Raw genomic sequence first — 19,549 nt, 5'->3', positions numbered from 1 at the left:
GAGAGGAAGAGGAAGGGCCAGTACTGAACTCTTAATTCTTGCCACAGCAATAGGATCTGAAGGAACGGCGTGAGGCTGAGTCAGGGGAGGTTTAGGCTGGATTTCAGGAAAAAGTTTTTCTCCCAGAGGGTGGCTGGGCACTGGAACAGGCTGCCCAGGGATGTGGTCACAACACCAAGCCTGTTTGAGTTTAAGAAGCATTTGGGCAATGCTCTCAGATACATGGCTCCTACCATGTAGTTGGGGCATTCTGTGCAGGGCCAGGAGCTAGCCTCGACGATCCTTCTGGGTCCCTTCAAACTCAGGACACTCTGTGATGCTCTTGCGAGGCTCCATCCCTCTCCGCCCTCAGGCGGCACAGGACGCCATCCCGCAGGCAGCCAGGCCGCAGCCATCTCGCCGCTGTGCGCTGCCGCCGCCATGTCGCGCACCGCGCACCCAGGCGCTGCGGGCGGGGGGGGGGGGGGGGGGGGAGCAGGGGCGGCCGCGGGCCGGCGGCCATTTTGGTCAAGGGCCGGCACCGCTCCTTCCTCCCTTACTCAAGATGGCGGCGGCGGCGCATGCTCGGAGCGCGGCCGGGGAGGCCGGCACTGCTGCCCGCGGGCGCTGAGGGGGCGGGGAGGGAGCAGCAGCGGCGGCGGCCATGGGCGAGACCGAGAGGCTTTATTATGTGTACAGCTGCGACCTGGACATCAACGTGCAGCTGAAGATGTGAGTGAGCGGCGTCAAGGGCTCAAAGGGGAGCGGTCGCTGCCGCCCTGGGAGGGGGTAGCGGGCCGTCCGCCCCTCGGCGGGGTGCGCTGGTGCCGCAGCCCGGCGGTGCCCGGGGACAGGCGGTGCTGGCTCATCTCCGGTGCCGCGTCCCGGCCCGTGGGGAGGCGGCGGGCGAGGGGCTGGGCTGGAGCTGTGCTGCGAACGCGTGTCAGGTGTGCCGTGTCCTCAGGTGCTCCAAGGCAGCGATTGTCAGTGCTGGCTCCCAGAGCCTTTCACCTGTCAGAAAATCACAGATTGGTTTGCGTTACAAACACCTTTAAAGCCCATCCTGTTACACACCCTGCCATAGGCAGGGACACGTTCCATTATCCCAGGCTGGTCCCAGCCCCGTCCAGCCTGGCCTTTAACGCTCCGAGGGACGGGGCAGCCACAGCTTCTCTAAGCAGCCTGTGCCAGGGCATCACCTCCCTCACAGTAAAGAATTCTTTCCTAATTAATCTAAATCTACTCTGTCTGAAGCCATCTCCCCCTGCCCTGTCACTACATGTTTCTGTAAATAGTCTTGCCTATTCTTTCCTGTAAGTTCCCTCCAGGAATTGGAGGGCCACCGCTGTCTCACAGCTCGCTCCTGAGTGTTAAGGGAAGGAGATAAACTGATGACACTCTTGCTGCTTGTTTCCATGCTCCTCTGAAAACAAGGTGGTCTTACTGGGGTGTTTTACTGTAGCAAGATCCAGGTGCTGCAGCGTGTAAATCTTTTCCTACCTGAGCGTGTGGAAGCACTTTTGTTGAAGCTGGATCTACCCTACAGTGTTGTAATTTTTCGTTTGTTTTTTTAAGTTACTTTACTTCATCACAGCAGTGAGAAGTTTGAGAAGTAGGAGGGATCTGGCTGACTCTTAAATGTAGTGCGCCCAGTGGTGGTGCATTATTAAAGTATCTTGCACTTTTGTGGCAAACTAACTTGGAGAAGCTTGTTAAGGGTTGTTTAATTTCTGAAAAAGTGATGGTAGTGGAAGGTGGCCCTGCTCATGACAAGGGTTGAAACTGGATGATTTTTAAGTTCCCTGCCAGCCCACACTGTTCTGTGCCATCAGGAGTCAGATTCATGTGATCTCTTTGATAGTTCATTCCACCAAACAAAATTAAAACTAGCAGGTTTTTTTTTGCTTTAACACATAGAAGTGTATGACATCCTTAGAATGTGCAGTGTCAGTTCTGTGCAAGTAACTTGTTAATTTACTCTGAAATGGTTTTGTGGAAACAAATAGATTTTTGTTTGGTGGAGGATTGATCTTACGTGTGTTCCCATCACCTCAATTATTATTTTGTTTGTTTGTTTGTTTTTGTTTTTGTTTTAATTGTGCATCCACAGACAGATATCTAATGTGCATGTCTGTTTTCATCGTGGTATAGCTGAAGCCTGAGAAATTCCATCAATTTCTCTTAATAGTAACATTGTGCAAAGTGCTGCAGGGTTTTGACCAAATTTTATTTGATCAGTCTGCTTAAGCGAATTTTATTTTGTTGTGGATTTGAGAGATGATTGACTTCCAAAACCAGTCATACATTTCATAGATCTTAAAAATTTACTTACAGTAGTTGTTCTGTGTTTTATTTTTCCAAATAGTATTTGGAGCATGTGTAATCTGATGTTTGTTTTGTCTATTTTAATAATAGCAGCCTATGTCTTCTCATTTATTGTTGCCCTACTTAAGCTCTGTCTGAGAATCCACAGGTTGTACTAGAAAAAGTTGCCTCCATTTAAAAGACAAACAAGTAATTCTTGCCTTCCCTGCTTTTCCCCTCACCCCTGCCTAAATCAGTACAGCAGTGCGTTCATGTTTTCTGAGCATTTCACATCCTGAGTTCTTCTCTGGTGTTTGGATTTCACTAGAAGCGGTAGTGCAAAGTGAGAATAGCCTCAGTTCTGGGTAATCTAAGTATAAGGTATGGAAATACAATAGGATTTCTACTACAGATAGAATAAATTCTGGCTTACTTATGTTTTCTTCTTTTCCTCCTCCCCTGCCCTCTCCCCTATAGAGGAAGTCTGGAAGGAAAAAGAGAACAGAAAAGCTACAAAGCTCTCTTAGAAGATCCGATGCTGAAGTTCTCAGGACTGTATCAAGAGACTTGCTCTGACTTGTATGTAACTTGTCAGGTGTTTGCCGAGGGGAAGCCGCTTGCTCTTCCAGTTAGAACTTCCTACAAGGCTTTTAGCACTAGATGGAAGTAAGTGGCTTGCCTTTTATTTCATGTTCTTCATAATTAGTGGGGCACCAAGTATTTTTTTTCTGTCAGAAAGATTTGTTTTCTGTTGTCTTCTCTATAATGGCTTATCCTTCTTCAAGTGTCTGTATAGTTAGTGTTATCCAGCCAGCACAAAAACCACCTTTTTGTGTAAAGGGTAAGTGATAAAATGGCTATTTGTGTTCTTGGGCATGGCCTGCTACTTCAGGTGACTTCTGGGGCCAGGAGTGATATATATTCATGCTGTTCACTGACAGCCTGATCCTTGCTACTCAGTTATCAAGCCAGAATATTTTTCTTTTGGTGTGTAGCCTTTAGTCATGGTGTTTGAATAGTTAAAGCCCACAGGAAAATAGTCCATTTGCCCTAAGAAATTTTTATTTAAACTAATAGAGAGTAACTTGAATTGTAAAGCTTTTACTTATTATTTAAACTTATAGAGAGTAACTTGAATTGTAAAGCTTTATGACTAATAAGTGGTGTTTCTCTGCAGCTGGAATGAATGGCTGAAACTGCCTGTGAAGTATCCAGACTTGCCTCGAAATGCTCAGGTGGCTCTGACCATCTGGGATGTGTATGGACCTGGTAAAGCTGTTCCTGTGGGAGGAACAACGGTCTCACTCTTTGGAAAATATGGGTATACTGCTTTTTCTTCTCATTTAAAGCACATTTAAAGCTCACCTGTGAATAGTAATGTGGCATGGGTTATGAGAGATAAGTTTTTAAATATTTTCTAAACTAGGTTAACAGTTCTGTGTTTGAAAAATCAGATACATACATACATACAGGTGATTTTCTCCTGATTATTCCCGAGTGTAATTTCACACTTGCTGCAGTGTTGTATAAAAGAAGTGTTCTGTATAACACCTTTTTTTTTTTTTTCTTTTTTTTTTTTTTGATTATCTACTAGCTTGGATTTTAAGATGGCAAGTGCTGAAATCATTTCGTATCCACGCCCTTGTACTGCATGGATGCCAGTACTGATTACTTTAAAAAATAGTTTAATTGGCTTGCAATTAGGTTGTGAATGCACTGTTATTTATAGGGGGTAAAATGTCACTCAGTAAATCAGCACTTTTCAAAGTTAATATGCTATGATCCAATAGAGGGTGTGTTCAGTAAATTGGTGGATGGTAATACTAAGGTGGGAAGGATTACAGTAATAATCTGTGATGTGAACAGTACCTCAAAAGAATCTTACCTAAGTGCAAAGGAGACTGAGAAAACAGGTTGTGGTCTCAGGAAGATTAAGAGGCACAGGTACTTTTTTTGCAATTGATTGTTATCACATACAGAATGGGGAGCAGCTGCCCAGGAAAAGAGAGTTGTAGTTTAGAGTGAATCTTAAATTTTGTGTAGTTCAGCATCATGGTGCTCTTGTAAAATGTTTGAACAACATTGACTACATAAACGGTTTACAAGTATGTGTATCAGAGACACTTCTGTACCCTTTTCTTTTCTTATCCTTTTCTTCTCCACTCAGATGGGGTATATTCTGTTCTTTCTAACCAACTTCAGTCAAATTTCTGACTACTGGGAGTCTGTATCATTGAATGTCTAGCAAGTAGGTGTGATGGAGGAAGTATTATACCTAGTCAGGCTGAAAAGAAAGAATGTAGAAACATTTTTCTAGTGTGTATATACTGCTGGAAAATGGGAAGAAATAGCCTGTTTTGTCTAGCCAGTGGATAAGAAGTAAGACTTCACTTAGACTAAAGTGCAGGAAAAGTTTAGATTATCATTAGGAAAGCTGCTCTAATGATGCTTGAATGCAGAAAGTGACTGTAGAGAAAGGTTGTATCTCTCTCATTGAGGATGCTGCTTGAAAAAAAAAAGGATGAGATTGCCTTAAGGCAAAACATTGAACCTGATCAATTGGACTGTGCCCCAAAGACTGCTGGTAGCTGTTAAAGCATTAAAGCACAGTACCTGGAAAAAGATAAAAATAAATTTCAATTATAAGTCTTACTTCCAGCATGTGGAACTCAGATGAAGTTGATGGAGAGAAACCAACAAAAAAATTTTGAATTTTGTAGTTTTTAAAAGAAAACCCTTGTAGTAATGCTCCATGAGATGGTGTGTAAATTCAAGGTCAGATGGTCTTTTCTAATTGTTATTTCTCATTTTTAATGTTCACTTTTTAAAATACTCCTGTCAATTGTATTTACCTGACGTTTTTAGAGTAAAGCGATGAGCTCTTATTGGCAAAGGTAATGAATGCACTTGATTTCTTGGGGCATCTTTTATGGGTGGATCAGCACAAATGTGCAAGGTAAGCAGAGTTTTGCAGAGAAAAGATGTGGTCAGTTACCCTGTAAATTTCTGGTCACTGCACACTTTCAATTATCAATTCAATTTCAAGGATTGGTGGAGAAAGCGGTGTGTGGAGAGTTTTGACATTTTTTTCTTGGTATGTTTTTATTATTATTTGGCAGCTCAGAAGGCTGTTTTATGGCTGTTGACCTTTCAATGCAACTTCAGTAGCTTTTAAGTTCATTTTTTTCATACTGGCAGACCTAGGGTTACTGTTACAATTTGCAAGTCAAGAGGAATACTTTCTGCTTCATTACAAATAATAAAACTATGAAGGTCTAGCTTTCTTCTCAGTTCTTGTTTGTACCACCTCACTGGCTTTGGGAATTACCCATTTTTCTTCTACTTGCCCAATAAGTTATCTCTGACTTCACAATTTTCTTCTAACTCCATGTGCCAGTAAAATAGAGGTTGTAGAGAACACAAGGTGCGAGACACTTGTGCAGTAGAGTTCAATTATGCAATTTTGTAGTTTTGACAAAGGAAGCAACTTCATTTTCTTGCAGCTGCTGCTCAACTTTGATTCCTGACAGCTGTATTATTTTGAGTTTACTGATGTGATTCTGTATTTTTCCCTGCAGTATGTTTCGACAAGGAATGCATGACTTGAAAGTCTGGCCCAATGTAGAAGCTGATGGCTCCGAGCCCACCAAAACTCCTGGGAGAACCAGCAGTACAGTCTCTGAAGATCAAATGAGCCGCCTGGCAAAGGTAATGGAAGAGCAAGTAACCTTTAAAATGTATGTGACAAGCATGCACTTGACTGGAGAGAAATGAAGACAGCTTCCAGTGCTGTTTTCTCATGTGATAGCTCTCTTGCTTTGGTTATTTAGGTGTTTCACAGGATTTATACAAAGGAATAAAGCAGATCGTATTTAATTGCTTCTGAAGTGTTTTTTTAAAAAACCTTGTATTACACGTAGCAGTTTGTTGGAACAACTTAAGATCTAAATTCTTTGTAAAGAATTAAAATACGAAAATGCCTTGAAGATGCCTAAAGACAAAATTCCATCAGGTTTAATAAGAGCCTCTCCTAACAGTGACTTGTGAGGACAGTTGAGAGTTTCTTTCAGAGACCATCCGTTATCTTTGAGGCTGTGTGGCATAGTGTTCCAAAGTGGTGTCATACCTGTACATTAGAAAGAACTTGAGTAGAACTGCAGAAATTAACCCAAGTTCCATTCATTTAAGCTCATGAATATGTACATTAGTATTTTTGCCTCCAAGCTTTTGTGGGCAGAGTATATTCTTGCCATCAAAACTACTGAAATTGGTCTGAGTGTATTAGTTTACTGGGCTGTTTTACTAGATGATCTCTGATTATTCAGGTGAGCTTACCCCAAGCTTTCCAAACTGCTCAGTCTGCCTATTCAGTGAGCTTTCTTCTTAATCTTTGTCTCCCAGATTTTATGCAGACCTTTGTGGGACTCCCAATGAAAGATAGAATCATTTTCTCATTAGAGATTTATGACAGTGATTGACTTTCTTTTAAGGGTCTCTGTTTTATTAGTGTAGTTTGCACTGAATTTATAATGGAAAGCTCATTAAAGCCAGTGGTGCCCCATTTCTTGATCATAGTAGAGTAAATGCCCTTAGAGGGCATAATTAATTAATTAATTAATTAATTTTATTATTAATATTATAATAAAATAATTTATTATATAATAACTAAGGAGTCTTTGTAAAAAGACACTAAATATCAAGTTTTATTTCCAGTTCATCATGTGGTTACATGATAGATGCTGTGGGTTTCTGAGAAAGGCTTTGAGAGGGTAGGCCATGCCTTTCATGTTAGTTCTGTTATGCAGACATTACCACTCACTCTCTCTAGCTCAAAAAGCACAAATAGAGTACTTCAGTCTTAAAATAGCTCATTCTGTTTTAGCCTGTTTTGGCACTTGGAAGATGATGGCCCAAGGCCTCTGAGGAATAGGAGGAAATTCTTTCACATCCTATTCGAGAGTTGTAGTTAATGGCTAACAGAAAGCTAATAACATCACTGCCCCCATTCTTTTCTTCTGAAAGATGTTTTGGGAGATGCTAATTTCTGAAAGAGGAGAGTTTTCACTGATATTTTGTTGTGGTCCTTTTTATAAAACCATTTTACCATCAGATGCTAGGGAATTTAGGGTTTCTGGGAAGTGTGTCTATGGGAGGTTTCATTTGCACAGCTGCTTACATAGCAGAGGAGGTTCTTGTGATGTGTCACTCTGAAATAGCCATTGCTCAAGCACAATCAGCTTCTGTTCTTCTGTGACTTATGGACCAGTTTCTGAATGCCTTCTCATGCTACTCTATGTGAAGGTATATTTAAATATAGTTAAAAGGACTAGCACTTAGGTACATACGTGGCAAGTTTGCATGGGCTTTGTTGTTCTTGGTTTGCGTTTTTTTTTCTGTTTATTGAACAGACTTGTCCAATGTTGTGCTATTGATTGGTATCGGTACCAGAGCCCAAACTAGAGTCTTCCAGATAAGAGGTAACTTTGGAGAAGAGCTTGGGAAGAATCTTTTCTCCATCTGAAAGATAACTCCTTTCTTTACATGCTTCTGAGTTTATGTCTGGACGTTTTTCTTATTGTTACATGGAATTTGTATAAAACCAGTGAGTAGGTGGTCAAAGAGTTTTACCTTGCCTTAAATAATTGATACTGTGGCAAGTCTCCCCTTTCATGTTGAGGTGCCATATGGTTGTGCTCTCACAAAGCACATGAATGTTGCTAGTAAAACTGCTACTGATGGAAAAACCATGGCTTTGCATTCTGGAGGCGTTGTGAATGCAGATTTTTTGTGTACTAAGGAATATTAATGGGAAGAGTATTTTAGCATTCTCAAACATGAGTGACATTAAGAGATTTCTCCCATGAGTGGTGTGTTAATTTATTCTACTTAAACTTAAAGTATTCTTAAGTTCTTTTTGATCCATTCATTTCCATCATACCTTCTGCTGGCTGAATGAAATTAGGTAATAGTAATGTTGAGATACTATCTAAAGGGATGCATCTTACTTAGTAGCAAATGATGAATGCTTCTTTCCCTGAAGGGGATACTAGCTTCTCTCTTATTTTAAACTGTAAATATTAATTCAAGACAACAGTTTTTCATGTGTATCTGTATGCTCACAGATCTTCCAGGTCTTGTATGCAGACCTAATTAATTGCTGTATTACAACTTTTTTCCTCTATAAGGGAGGTTTAAAGGTTTAAAATATTAATAATTTTCTTCTGAAACACACAAAATGACTTTCATTTTTTTTATTCTCTAGTGCAGTGAATGAGAAAATGAACTAAGAATTTGTGACCAAGTTTTTTTCTCCAAGACTTTGATTACACAAACTTTAGCCCAACATACTTGTGCCTGTACTGTTAAGACATCAGTTTAGTGAGGATTTGAGAGCGAATAATGAGACAGTAAAATTGGGGCAAACTCTTCAATTCTCTGTCTTCATAATGACTTTTATTTTTAGTGTACCTCTGGTGTTGAGCTATGGAAGGCCTAGTGCACATATCTGACAGACTGTGCAACCTGGACATCTCCCAGTGTATGCCAAGTCTTAAATCTTCTGTTTTGTTTTTTTTGTACTAATACCATCTCCAGTTCTGTGTGGAAGCAGCCATGCTGCTATTGTGTTCTCCTGCATCCTGTACCTTCATTCCTGCTGTCCTAGGTCTCTGTATAGCTAGGCAAGAAGTGACAGTGTCACTGTATGGCCTGTTCACATTCAGTTGCTCATGGGTGGGCAGGCTGACCACAGAACAAAGTGAATGAAATAATGGTTGTAACCTTTCCTCTAATAAGAATAATTTTGAGGGGTCTCTTTGCTAGACATTTTCTAGACAGATACCAATTTCTTCGAGAGATGAAGGAACTTCATGTCTTCTAGTCCTTCTGCATCTCTTGCATTCTGCAATAATGACTGATTTTTTTTTTGAAGAATATGTCATTTCTTAGCAGCCAAAAAAGTGATCTTCATATTTGTGTGGTCCTCTGCTGGATAAAAAATTATCGTAAAAAATTTCATTAAAAATACTGTTAGTGTATCTGAAACTACAAATCGTATGCTCTTAATGAGTCCTTAAACAACTTTCTTGCTATTGCTACAGTAGTTTGTAAGCATAGGAATAAAGCTTGAGCTACTAATCAGATGACTAAAGGAGAAAGCGAGCTGTCTATGACTTGCTGTAAGATCTTCAGTTGACCCAGTTATCATCTCAGTCTGGAAACAGCCTTTCCTGCTTAGGAAAGGCTGACACAGGCAGAAATATTCAGTATAGATAGTTTATGAAATACTTTATTTTTGTTTGGCTTGGTGAGCTTTCATATATGAAACATAGTAATACAAAAATGGGATGTCTTTTTTATGTGACTTTAGTTAAGAAAAAGGTTCCTGTTTTTGCTATGTTAAAAATGCCAAGGTGATGTGCACGGATAATTATTATGGTCTTTGCTGGGATTGGTATTTTAGATTGTAGACTTATTTTTATGGTATGGTTTGGCTGTTGACAAGGTGTGTACTATGTCACTATGTGTCTGCTATACAAGGTGAGTACAGTTTTTTAAATTCCTTTATTTTTTTTTGTCTGATTTCATATTAGTATCTTGGTTAGAACTTTGTTGTTCTTTTTCTTGCTCTGAGCAATTTAAATGTTATCATTGTGGTTTTTGTCATGCAGCTCACCAAGTCTCATCGGCAAGGTCACATGGTGAAAGTGGATTGGCTGGACAGACTCACCTTTAGAGAAATAGAAATGATCAATGAGGTAAGTCACTATAGGGTCAGGTTTGGAATTTTTATCATGCTAATATGAACCTTCACTTCTTTAGGGGGGGTTTTATCATGCTAATATGAACCTTCACTTCTTTAGGAGACTTAACTGCTTGGTTTTATTTCCTTCAACTGCCAGTGCAAATGGTGAGGGAAAAAGTACTTCTTCAGAAGCTTAAAGTTGATTTTACTTAAGCAATAATGAGAATCACAGAATAGATTGGTTTGGAAGGGATCTTTAAAGGCCATCTAGTCCAACCCCTCTGCAATGAGCAGGAACATCTTCAATTGGATCAGGATACTCTGGGACCTGTCTAGGATGACCTTGAATGTTTTTGGGGATGAGATTTCTATTATCTCTCTGGACAACCTGTGCCAGGGCCTCAGCACTCTCACAGTAAAGTCCTCTCACTCCATGCCCTTGTCTGAAGTCCCTCTCCAGCTCTTCCCTGGAGGTCCCCTTTAGGCCCTGGAGCCTCCCCTTCTCCAGGCTGAAAACCCCAGATCTCCCAGCCTGTCTCAAAACCAAAGGTACTCCAGCCCTTGGGGCATCTTAGTGGCCTCCTGGACTCCCTCCATCAGGGCCACATCTTTTTCATGTTGAGGTCCCAGAGGTGGGTGCAGCTCTGCAGGTGGGCTGTCACAGCACAGAGGGGCAGAGACCCCTCCCTTGACCTGCAGCCCGCCCTGCTGAGGAGCAGCTCAGCTCAGAGCTGGTTTTGGGGCAGCCAGTGCACATGGCCAGCTTATGTCCAGCATTTCATCCACCATGTGCACAGCTGTCTTAGCTGTTTTCAGCTTCAAGTGAACTTGATCATGGAGCATAGACTTTATTAATAATTTGGAACAGCTTGGAACAAACACTGTTAGGCATGATTAGCTTATCTCTAGTGTTTTAGGTTGTGATGGGGAGATTTTTAGACATTTTACCTGTTCCTTGGCTTCAGAGTTGTTCAACTTTATTTTTTTAACTTTGGGTGTGGAGAAAAGGCATTTGTAGTTTTGACTGAATATTTTTTAAAAATAAAATAATCTGGTAGTTTAATTCCTAAATGAGGTTTTAACCCTCACTGCTCAAAATCAGCTCAAACTGTCTAATTTCTTATACTCATCTTGCATGAAAGAACTCTGTTTTTTCCTGTGCCCTGAGATCTTTGTTGTCTTATTGATAACTGGAGGTTTGGAAGTCAGATTCTTTTTTTAACTAAAATCTGTGGTTTTATAAGCCTCTATAAATATTTTGATGTTTTTTAGAAATTAGCCTATCATCTTTTTTATCTCATTTTTCCCTTTAGATTTTTCTTCTCCACTGACAGTAAAAATACAGTGAAATAAAATTTTTAGACTTGTGCTTTAAACAGACAGCCACTTTATCTATGGTGGAAAGTCAAGCCATTATGAATGCATTAAATGAACTGAATTTACATTACTCATTGTTAAACTTCTTGCTTATTTCTCACCCAGATTTTAAAGTTCTAGGCACTTTTTCTAGGTAGAGCATTTAAAAAATGTATACATGAGCAAATCTTCCTCTGAAGATGAATAAGCTGCAAATGTAATCCTGTAGTCCGAGTTTATTCAGTCTCTTTTATGGTGTTGGTTCAAAAAGATGATTTGTTTTTTCTATATCTTCTGTTTTTTACTTCGATGTGCATAATTATAGGTAATGATTTAGACAAAAACAAACACCAACTACCCACTGGTCATCTGATTATTCTGCGTTGCATTTTTTATACCTTTAGCCCACAGCTGGAAGCTGCTGATGAAAATAGGTTTTCATCTTTTAAGTGTGAATATGTATCACAAAGTGGGAATGTGAGGTAAGAATGTCAGGAAGGAGGTGATACAGTCTCAAGGAGTTCTATAAAATGATTAACTAAATAATTGCTGCAACAGCTGATAACCTAATTAATCAGTTACAGCACAAAGGAAGTAGGGTAATTGCTGTACTGAGAATGCTGAAGATTGATGCCCTGCAAAAAATGATACACATCTGTGGTGGCTCTTTCCTCAGAGGGAAAAACGAAGCTCCAATTTTATGTACCTGATGATTGAATTCCGTTGCGTCAAGTGCGATGATAAAGAATATGGAATAGTTTACTACGAAAAGGTATGTGCCCTGCAGGCTTTATGGTTGTCTTTAAAAAGCAGCATATGCACCTAAAATGAATGGGTTTTTCTGCTGACATGAAATATTCTGCTGCAGTAGAGCAGCAGACAGCTGTCAGTGGCAACTGTTTATGTACATACAAATCAGATAGTATAGATGCAACATGATTGCAGATGTCAGTCATTTGTGTAATAGAGTTCAAGATTACAGAATTTAACAAGTGTGAGTGATTAAAAACTTTCTGATTTATAGTGCTTTCAGTCACCCAGCAGTACTTTCCAAGTAGCTGTATGTAAAATTATGACTTAGATCCGGAGGATATGTACCTGTATTGAGTGTTAACTTTATAGAAGATGAGTTATTAAAACTTTGCACAGGAGCTCTGCTGGTGAACATTTTCTGTAAAATGAACAAATACAGAAGTTTAGTCTTTCATACTGAAAATGCTGTGGAATAATTAAGTAAAAGACTTCTAGATTGGAATGTCTCTCATCTTTCCTTGCTGTTTATGAAACAGATCTATCTGCAAAGCACCACCTTCAGTATTTTTCTATTAAAATTTAATGGGATGGAGGATTGACAGTGAGCTTAACAGACACCAGTGTGGTATTGGAAGGTATTACCACTCTATGTACTGTGGAAAGACCTATGGACATAGAAAAAGCAGTGCATCTATAATCTGGTTTCAAATAAAATTGTTTCTTAGATATTTCATTGTGTTTAGATTCATAAGAAGTCAGAAAGTTACTGAATCATGCAGCTTTATTGGAAATAGATAGAAGGTAGGAAAAGAAACTGGAGCGCTCTTGAGACCAGAGGCACTAAGTTTAAGCAGCATTTATTCTGAGAATTTTAAAAAGCTTAATTCATTACACAAAATGTTGACATAATGCAACATGGATTATGAGTATTTCTGTGTATATGGCTATTACTGGTTGACATGGCCCAAAAGAACTGTGATCTAACTTAAAACTTTTGAAGAAGGCAGTGAAAAATACAGCAATAAATAGCAAAAAAGCAGGATTAAAAAAATTAAAGAGAAAACAGGTCAGAATCTGCTTCAACTATTTGATGTATTGCAAGACGAGGAGTTTTTTGGCTTTCAGAGTGTTTTTTGAGGGTAGTGTTTGGTTGGAGGTTTTTGGTTGGTTTTGTGGGGAGGACAGGTGATTTTTTTCTTTTTGTGCCTTTGTTTTTCTTTTATTTTAGTTTCTTGGTGAATTTTGGTAATATGGATGAAAGTGGGTCTTATGCAGCTGTCAAGGTTAGCTGCTTAGCATTTCTTTTTTGGGGACTGGAGTTGACAGTGAGACCTCTCCACAAGTTTCAAATCTTTTTGCGTTTAGAATAGCTGTTTTGCAGTACATCTGTACACTTATCCTAGAACTAGCAATTATGGAGGACTGTGCTGTTGCAAAACTATCTTGTGTTACAAATCACAACAAAACCTACAATCGATCAGATTTCCCCAAGAACAAAATAATGTTATTTTCTTCTGTGGAAATAAAGGAAATACTTGTCTGGAGAGCAAGAATATATAACATAACAGAATATGATCATAACAGAATATGATGACAATATTGAAACTTCATAACAGAATATGATGAAAATATTGAAACTTTTAACTAACAGCTAACTCTTTCATGAGAACATGCTGTACCTTTCAGGTGCAAACATATGTGGCTCTGTGTCCTCTTAGCTCTTTTCTTTTTATAAATGAACATGGCATTCCTAAAAATGACTTCTCTCTGTTACCTCCAGCAACCTGCCATTATAGATTAATTATTCCCGATTTACACACATGACTTCTTTTTTTTCCATCATTGTGGTTTTATAGATGTGCACGATACAGGAAAGAAGATTCAGACTCCAAGCATGCATCTTTCTTTTAAGAGATATTTCTGAAGCATATTAAAAGTGCATGGAGCAGAATAACTATGAATTGGCTGCTCTTGCAGAAATAAAGTAATTGAATGTGTAATAGTACCTGTTAGAGCTGTAACTAACTGCAGTTTGAAGGATTTGTTGTTACAAAGTAGCTTTCCAACAACCTCTTGACCCTTTTCTGACAGCAATGGGAAATGGTACATGAATTAGTGCCCGTTTTCTCAGTTTTGTCATGCTTCCAATTACAGTCTGCAGTCTGTGTATTGGCCATCGCCAATCCAGTGCACCGAGCATAATGAAAGAAGGTTCTGTTGTCACCTGCTTGTGACCAATAGTCAAAGTGGAGATTACTTGTCACAGTTTTGTTGATATATTTGTTTTCAAGTGTTTAGGAAGAACTAGCCTGTTAAACAGCGACTGATAGGATTTGGGGTTCTTTGACTCAACATTCAATTACAATGACGTGAGGTGGCAGTGTCTCCTTCCATGTTCTGTGTTAACTTCATTTAAATACAGTGATCAAGACGTGAGGGATAGGGCCTGCTAGTAATGACAGCATCACTTTTGATTCTCCATTTAGGCAGAAATTCTGAGTGACTTACCAAGTACAAATAACACCAGCATTTATCACTGATGTATTTTTGTGCAGGTTTCAAGTGAAACATGTCTTTGGGTAAATGATTGCACTGCTGCATCCAGTTCATTAAGAAAGATAAATAAATTCGATTATCAGAGACCTTTGATAGATTTAAAGGAAGAAGTACTGTCTACACCAGTGCTTCTCTGCTTTTTTTTCTTTGTGGGGGGGAGAGGTTGGTTCGCATTGGTGTTACTTTAAATGGTGTTTTGGTTAAAAAATAAGTTAAATAGAACCTCCTTATTTATTTGTGCTCTGAAACTGATTTTCAGGTAAGTACAGAGGAGTGTTGCTGGTTTGGAAAATTTCTGCAAATGTTGTGGACTGTCTTAAATGAACTCTAATATTTGTATAAAGTCACCCACACTGACCTTACTGTAGTGAAATATCTGCAGAGCTCTGTTACACAGCAGTTTAAAGCAACTTAGTGCTGTTTAGTATTGATGTTGCTTTTGTTTCATGCTGGCAAAGTAGCAGGTCGCCTCAGGTTCTGCCTTTGCTGCTGAAGTGTTGCAGCCAAGAGGAGCAGATTCACTGAGGGAAGAGGCTGCTGAAGTCCCAGTGTCTGCACCGTGTTCTTGTGCTCTGGTCTGTCTTTCATCACATCCCCAGTTAGAGGATGTCAGGGATTTCTGAGATTTCCATGACGTGGACTAAAGCTCTCTATATGGGCATGATCAGGAAAGACACTTCAAAAGTATGCACTTGGCCAAATTCAAGTGCTAATTTAGACACTGGTTTGGTTTAGTAACTATGGTCAGGGTTGTGGTACTGCATGTGTTGCTCTCAAGGTATAATGGAGAATTACAGAAGGCTAGTTAAACAGCTCACATCCTCCACAGGACAGCTATTGTCATTCTGCCTTCTTGAGTATTTCGTTAAGCAGTCTGTTTCAGAATGCTTGCTCCTAACACTGTTACTTGTCCCATGAATGCTTGGAAAAACTTGATTTCATGGCAAGTTTTGGTTGGGCTTAAAGCTTTGTTCTGTCATGCAGTGAAACACTGGGAATGGTTTTTCTGGTGGTTGAACTGAATAGCTAGAACTTGTCAGCTTCACTCTACAGCATGATCTGACTACATTCAAAGAGTTTTAAATAAACAGTCATTATCATGATTCTTTTCAAAGATTCCAAAAGGGGTTGCCAGCAATGAGTGTACAAATCATTCTTTTAACATTAGTCTTGGGGGAAAAAACTCCATAACTACATTTATAAACATTTTGACATGACACACTGGAAGGCTTTTTTGTTGTTGTTTTGTAAGTAAGCAAAATTTAGACAATAGTGCTTTTGTCATTCTCATCCTGAGGAGTTTTGAATTTTTAATGTCTGCCAGAGACTTCTAACTGTGGGGTAAGTGCTCCACTTGACCAGGCTGAAACCTTTCCTTTTTCAGTTAATGTATGTGATTTTATCATTTTTTCACTGAGGAAAAAATACAGCAATGGGTGTTCCTACTGCTTATCCCTAGAGAATCCTCATGGGACCTGGATACTCTGAAGAGTTTGAATGCTTGTTAGTAGCAAGTTAGTAGCTTGTTGCTACTGAGTCCCCTCCAGTGTCAAGTTTTTCATACAGGGTTTTTGTGTGAAGGTTCTAAACAGAGTGGAGAGTTGTCACTGGGAGATAGGAATCTTGTGTTTCTATAAAGGCAAAGTAAGATTGCAGCCTTAGAGTTTAGAATTGGAAGATAAGAAATATCTTATAGGTATATAGAAGTCAGTCTGTCATCAGATGTGTTTATGAGAAGGATTCCACCAACCTGCAACAATTTCATTGTTTTTTATATAATTTGACTTTATGACATGATCTGAGCATTCTGCCTGGTGAGATGGCAGAGGCTTAGTTCAATGTGAATGCTGATCTGTCACTGTGACTCCAGCCCAGTTCAGTCTACTGTTAGTGATGCAGCATATTTTGTTATTATGGAAATACTTTGATGCTGCTATTTCTGTGCAGCGAGGTCAGGGCTAAGTTCATTATTTAGGCAATATGCTTTTAGAGCAGAGATACTCTAAGCAAATGTCATCTTTGCCTCTTTAGTGTTTGTGTGCGTGCTTTTTTTTTTTTTTCCAAAGACTAATGAGAAAAGCAACCTGGGACCATCATCAGCCGCAGGCAGACTGTGTGTTTATTTCCCTTAACTAGGAAGGATATGTGTATTCTTACTGCTTTTGCTTTGACTTTTGTCAAAAGTGTTACTTCAGAAAGGCATAGGACACTAGTAAATGCAATTAAAAATGTCTTTCTAAGGAAACATTTTAATAATAAGAGATATTTTACCGTAGCCAGCACCACAAAATTTATGTAGTAGGAAAAAAAAATGTTTCTCCTGGGTGGTTAATGGCAATTTTAAACTCATATATCTTGTTACTGACAAATGATTCTCTCCCTTGAAACAACCTCTCCTTTGAAAGTTACCTCTGAAAAGTATAAAAGTAAAGCTATCCCAGAGGGCATATGTGATTGGAAAAGTAGGGAAAAAAAGAGAATGGGAGCAGAAAGAAACCTGAGCAGATTACCTCAAAACTTAGTTACTGTGGGAAATGTTGGTATGTCAAAAAATTTTTTTCTGATCTCAAATTTACAGCAAAATAAATGAAAACAGACTCAGTAGAAATATGGCAGAGCACATGTTATGCTGAGTTTGTTTTGTTCTGAGTTTGACTGTTTTATTGTGTATCTTAAATGAAATGTCTTTTCATAGCTTTTATTAATGTTAGTTACCCTCCAGAAACCCTTGTATTATGAAGTACAAAACCACATTGCTGTGTGTCTAGAAGACAGAGTTGCTACTTTTGTAATGCGGTGGCAGGCTTTTAATTTTTTTCTTTGTGTTTGGTTCAAACAGGAATCTTGTAGCTTCTCCCTTCCTTATTTAGACAGCATACATTAGACTCTAAGAACATGGAATCTCTGAGAGATAAGGTTGCATACATCTTTCTGTTGAACTTTTAAAGTGTTGAACTTTAAGGAGATATTTTCTGCAATGTGGTGGTTTTTTCTAGAAAACTGTGTGGGTTTGGTGTAAATACAGAGCCTGGTTTTGTTTCTCTTCATGCTTCCAGAGGACAATGGTGGCAAATTTCTCCACTCACCTGTGTGGCATCACAGTAGTGAGCTGTCAAGCTGTGTCTCCTCTGGTGAACTTCATCTGTCTTGCCAAATCGTTTGTCATCTGGGAAAAAGACAGAGAAGAAAAATAATCTGTTTATTATTTTATTTTTCCCCTTAAAACTGTCAGCAGTTGAATCATTCTTCTACTGTGGTAGAGTTCACAATGCATTAATATGATACATTTTCTCCCTAAAACTTGAAATGTTTAATATGCCTTCAACTTTTCGTCATTCAGGATGGTGATGAGTCATCTCCAATTTTAACAAGTCCTGAAATTGTTAAGATTCCAGATCCCCAGATGTCTATGGTAAGCATGCTACATGTGGTGCCATCTGTATTACAGAGTTACTGTTGAACTTTTCATAAATGTAGATGAAAGTGTGCCTTCTTAAATATTTTTAAATTCCAGTGGCAAGATATATTTAACCAGTTGAGAAATATCAGTGGGTTTGAATTTTGTGGTTTTTTTTCTATTTCTGCTGCTGCTAGATTAAAATACAAGGATTGGTTTAATGCTTATGTTCACCTCCTTCTTTCCATGCATAATGTGCCTGCTTCTGAGGTGTAAGAAAGCAGGGAGGGGGGGTTGTTGGCAAAGGAGATTAGAGGGTGGGAAGAGGGAGCTGAAGAAGAGGAATGTAGAATTTAGGGACTGGTGCAATAACGCTTGGTCATTTCCTCTGTTAAAATATTTTCTCCCTACACTCTCTTGTATGTTGTCTTTCATGTAGACAGTGCCTAAGTACAGTTCTAGAAAAGATTTCCATTATTGTGGATGCCAATTCAGTGGGACTGGTATTGGCAGCTTTGGGAACCTTAATGTAAGTGGGCTTGTACTGGCAACACTGTTTGAGCACCATGTAATCTAACACTGCAATAGCAAGTCTGACAATGCTGGAAACTGCCTTGGCTGCTGAAAACTTGTTGGCACTGTGGCTCCTATTGTGGCTCCTACTGTTGCTAACATGGTATTAACAGTGGGACAAGTTTTTGAGATGTTTTTTCTTGCATACAAAGCTTTATGCTGCAAACATCATCCTAAAGAAAATGTTTATGAAGTGTTTAGCACGTTTGAGTGCTGTCAATCATGGATGTGTTGACTGAAATGCTTACATTTTGCAGCAATTCACCGAAAGGCAAGGTAGGGTTTGTTAATGCTAAGTCAGAAGCTGAAACAGACTCTCAAAACTCCCAGCAATCCTCCAGGTATTATTAAAGGAGTTTTTTTGTAAAATAAACAAAAAAAAAAGCCAGAAGATGCTGTACTTTCAGATTTGAATTTTCATTTTCATGCATTTTTTCAAGAGACTGGTGAGTCTTCTCTAGATGGTTTTGCTTCAATAGAAATATTCTCTGAAATTTAGTATTTATGAATGTTGACTTACCCTCTGCGTTTAGGAGAACTTAGTAGAAAGCAAACATCACAAACTTGCTCGAAGTTTAAGAAGTGGACCTTCTGATCATGACCTGAAGCCTAATGCAACTACACGAGACCAGCTTAATGTAAGTCAGTCATATGATGGCTAAGTTCAAATTTATTAGGTAGATTGGTAATAATATATGGTGACAGTTTAAGGAAAGTACAGTTAATTTCAGTTTATAGAAAATAATGAATTAAATGTTTCAGAGTGCTTAGATAGAAGATTCCAACTCAGAAAGGAACACAAGGTGCTTGTTCTTTTTTTTTTTTAACCATTTAGGGGGGTTAAGAATGTGTGTTTTGTGCATGTCATGTAGGTATGAGTGGTACAC

At 39.1% G+C, this 19,549-nt stretch overlaps 1 protein-coding gene across 2 annotated transcripts in view; it reads left to right on the top strand.

The window, feature by feature from the left end:
* Positions 1-611: 611 nt before the first annotated feature.
* PIK3C3 (phosphatidylinositol 3-kinase catalytic subunit type 3) overlaps positions 612-19,549 on the top strand; it is a 71,504-nt gene continuing 52,566 nt past the window's right edge. For both annotated transcript variants that reach the window (XR_010785312.1, XM_066569360.1), the window contains exons 1-8: positions 612-711; positions 2,761-2,949; positions 3,461-3,604; positions 5,862-5,991; positions 9,954-10,040; positions 12,060-12,155; positions 18,033-18,104; positions 19,196-19,300. Coding sequence is in view for 1 of the 2 variants with exons in the window: in XM_066569360.1 (XP_066425457.1) it covers positions 644-711; positions 2,761-2,949; positions 3,461-3,604; positions 5,862-5,991; positions 9,954-10,040; positions 12,060-12,155; positions 18,033-18,104; positions 19,196-19,300 (891 nt within the window). In the remaining variant the exon portion in view is untranslated. The remainder of the gene's footprint in view (positions 712-2,760; positions 2,950-3,460; positions 3,605-5,861; positions 5,992-9,953; positions 10,041-12,059; positions 12,156-18,032; positions 18,105-19,195; positions 19,301-19,549) is intronic.

This window comes from Molothrus aeneus, chromosome Z, assembly GCF_037042795.1.
Source record: "Molothrus aeneus isolate 106 chromosome Z, BPBGC_Maene_1.0, whole genome shotgun sequence".
NCBI classification, from domain to species: domain Eukaryota; kingdom Metazoa; phylum Chordata; class Aves; order Passeriformes; family Icteridae; genus Molothrus; species Molothrus aeneus.
Note: the sequence above shows the minus strand (reverse complement) of the source record. Positions and strands in the feature narration are given on the sequence as shown.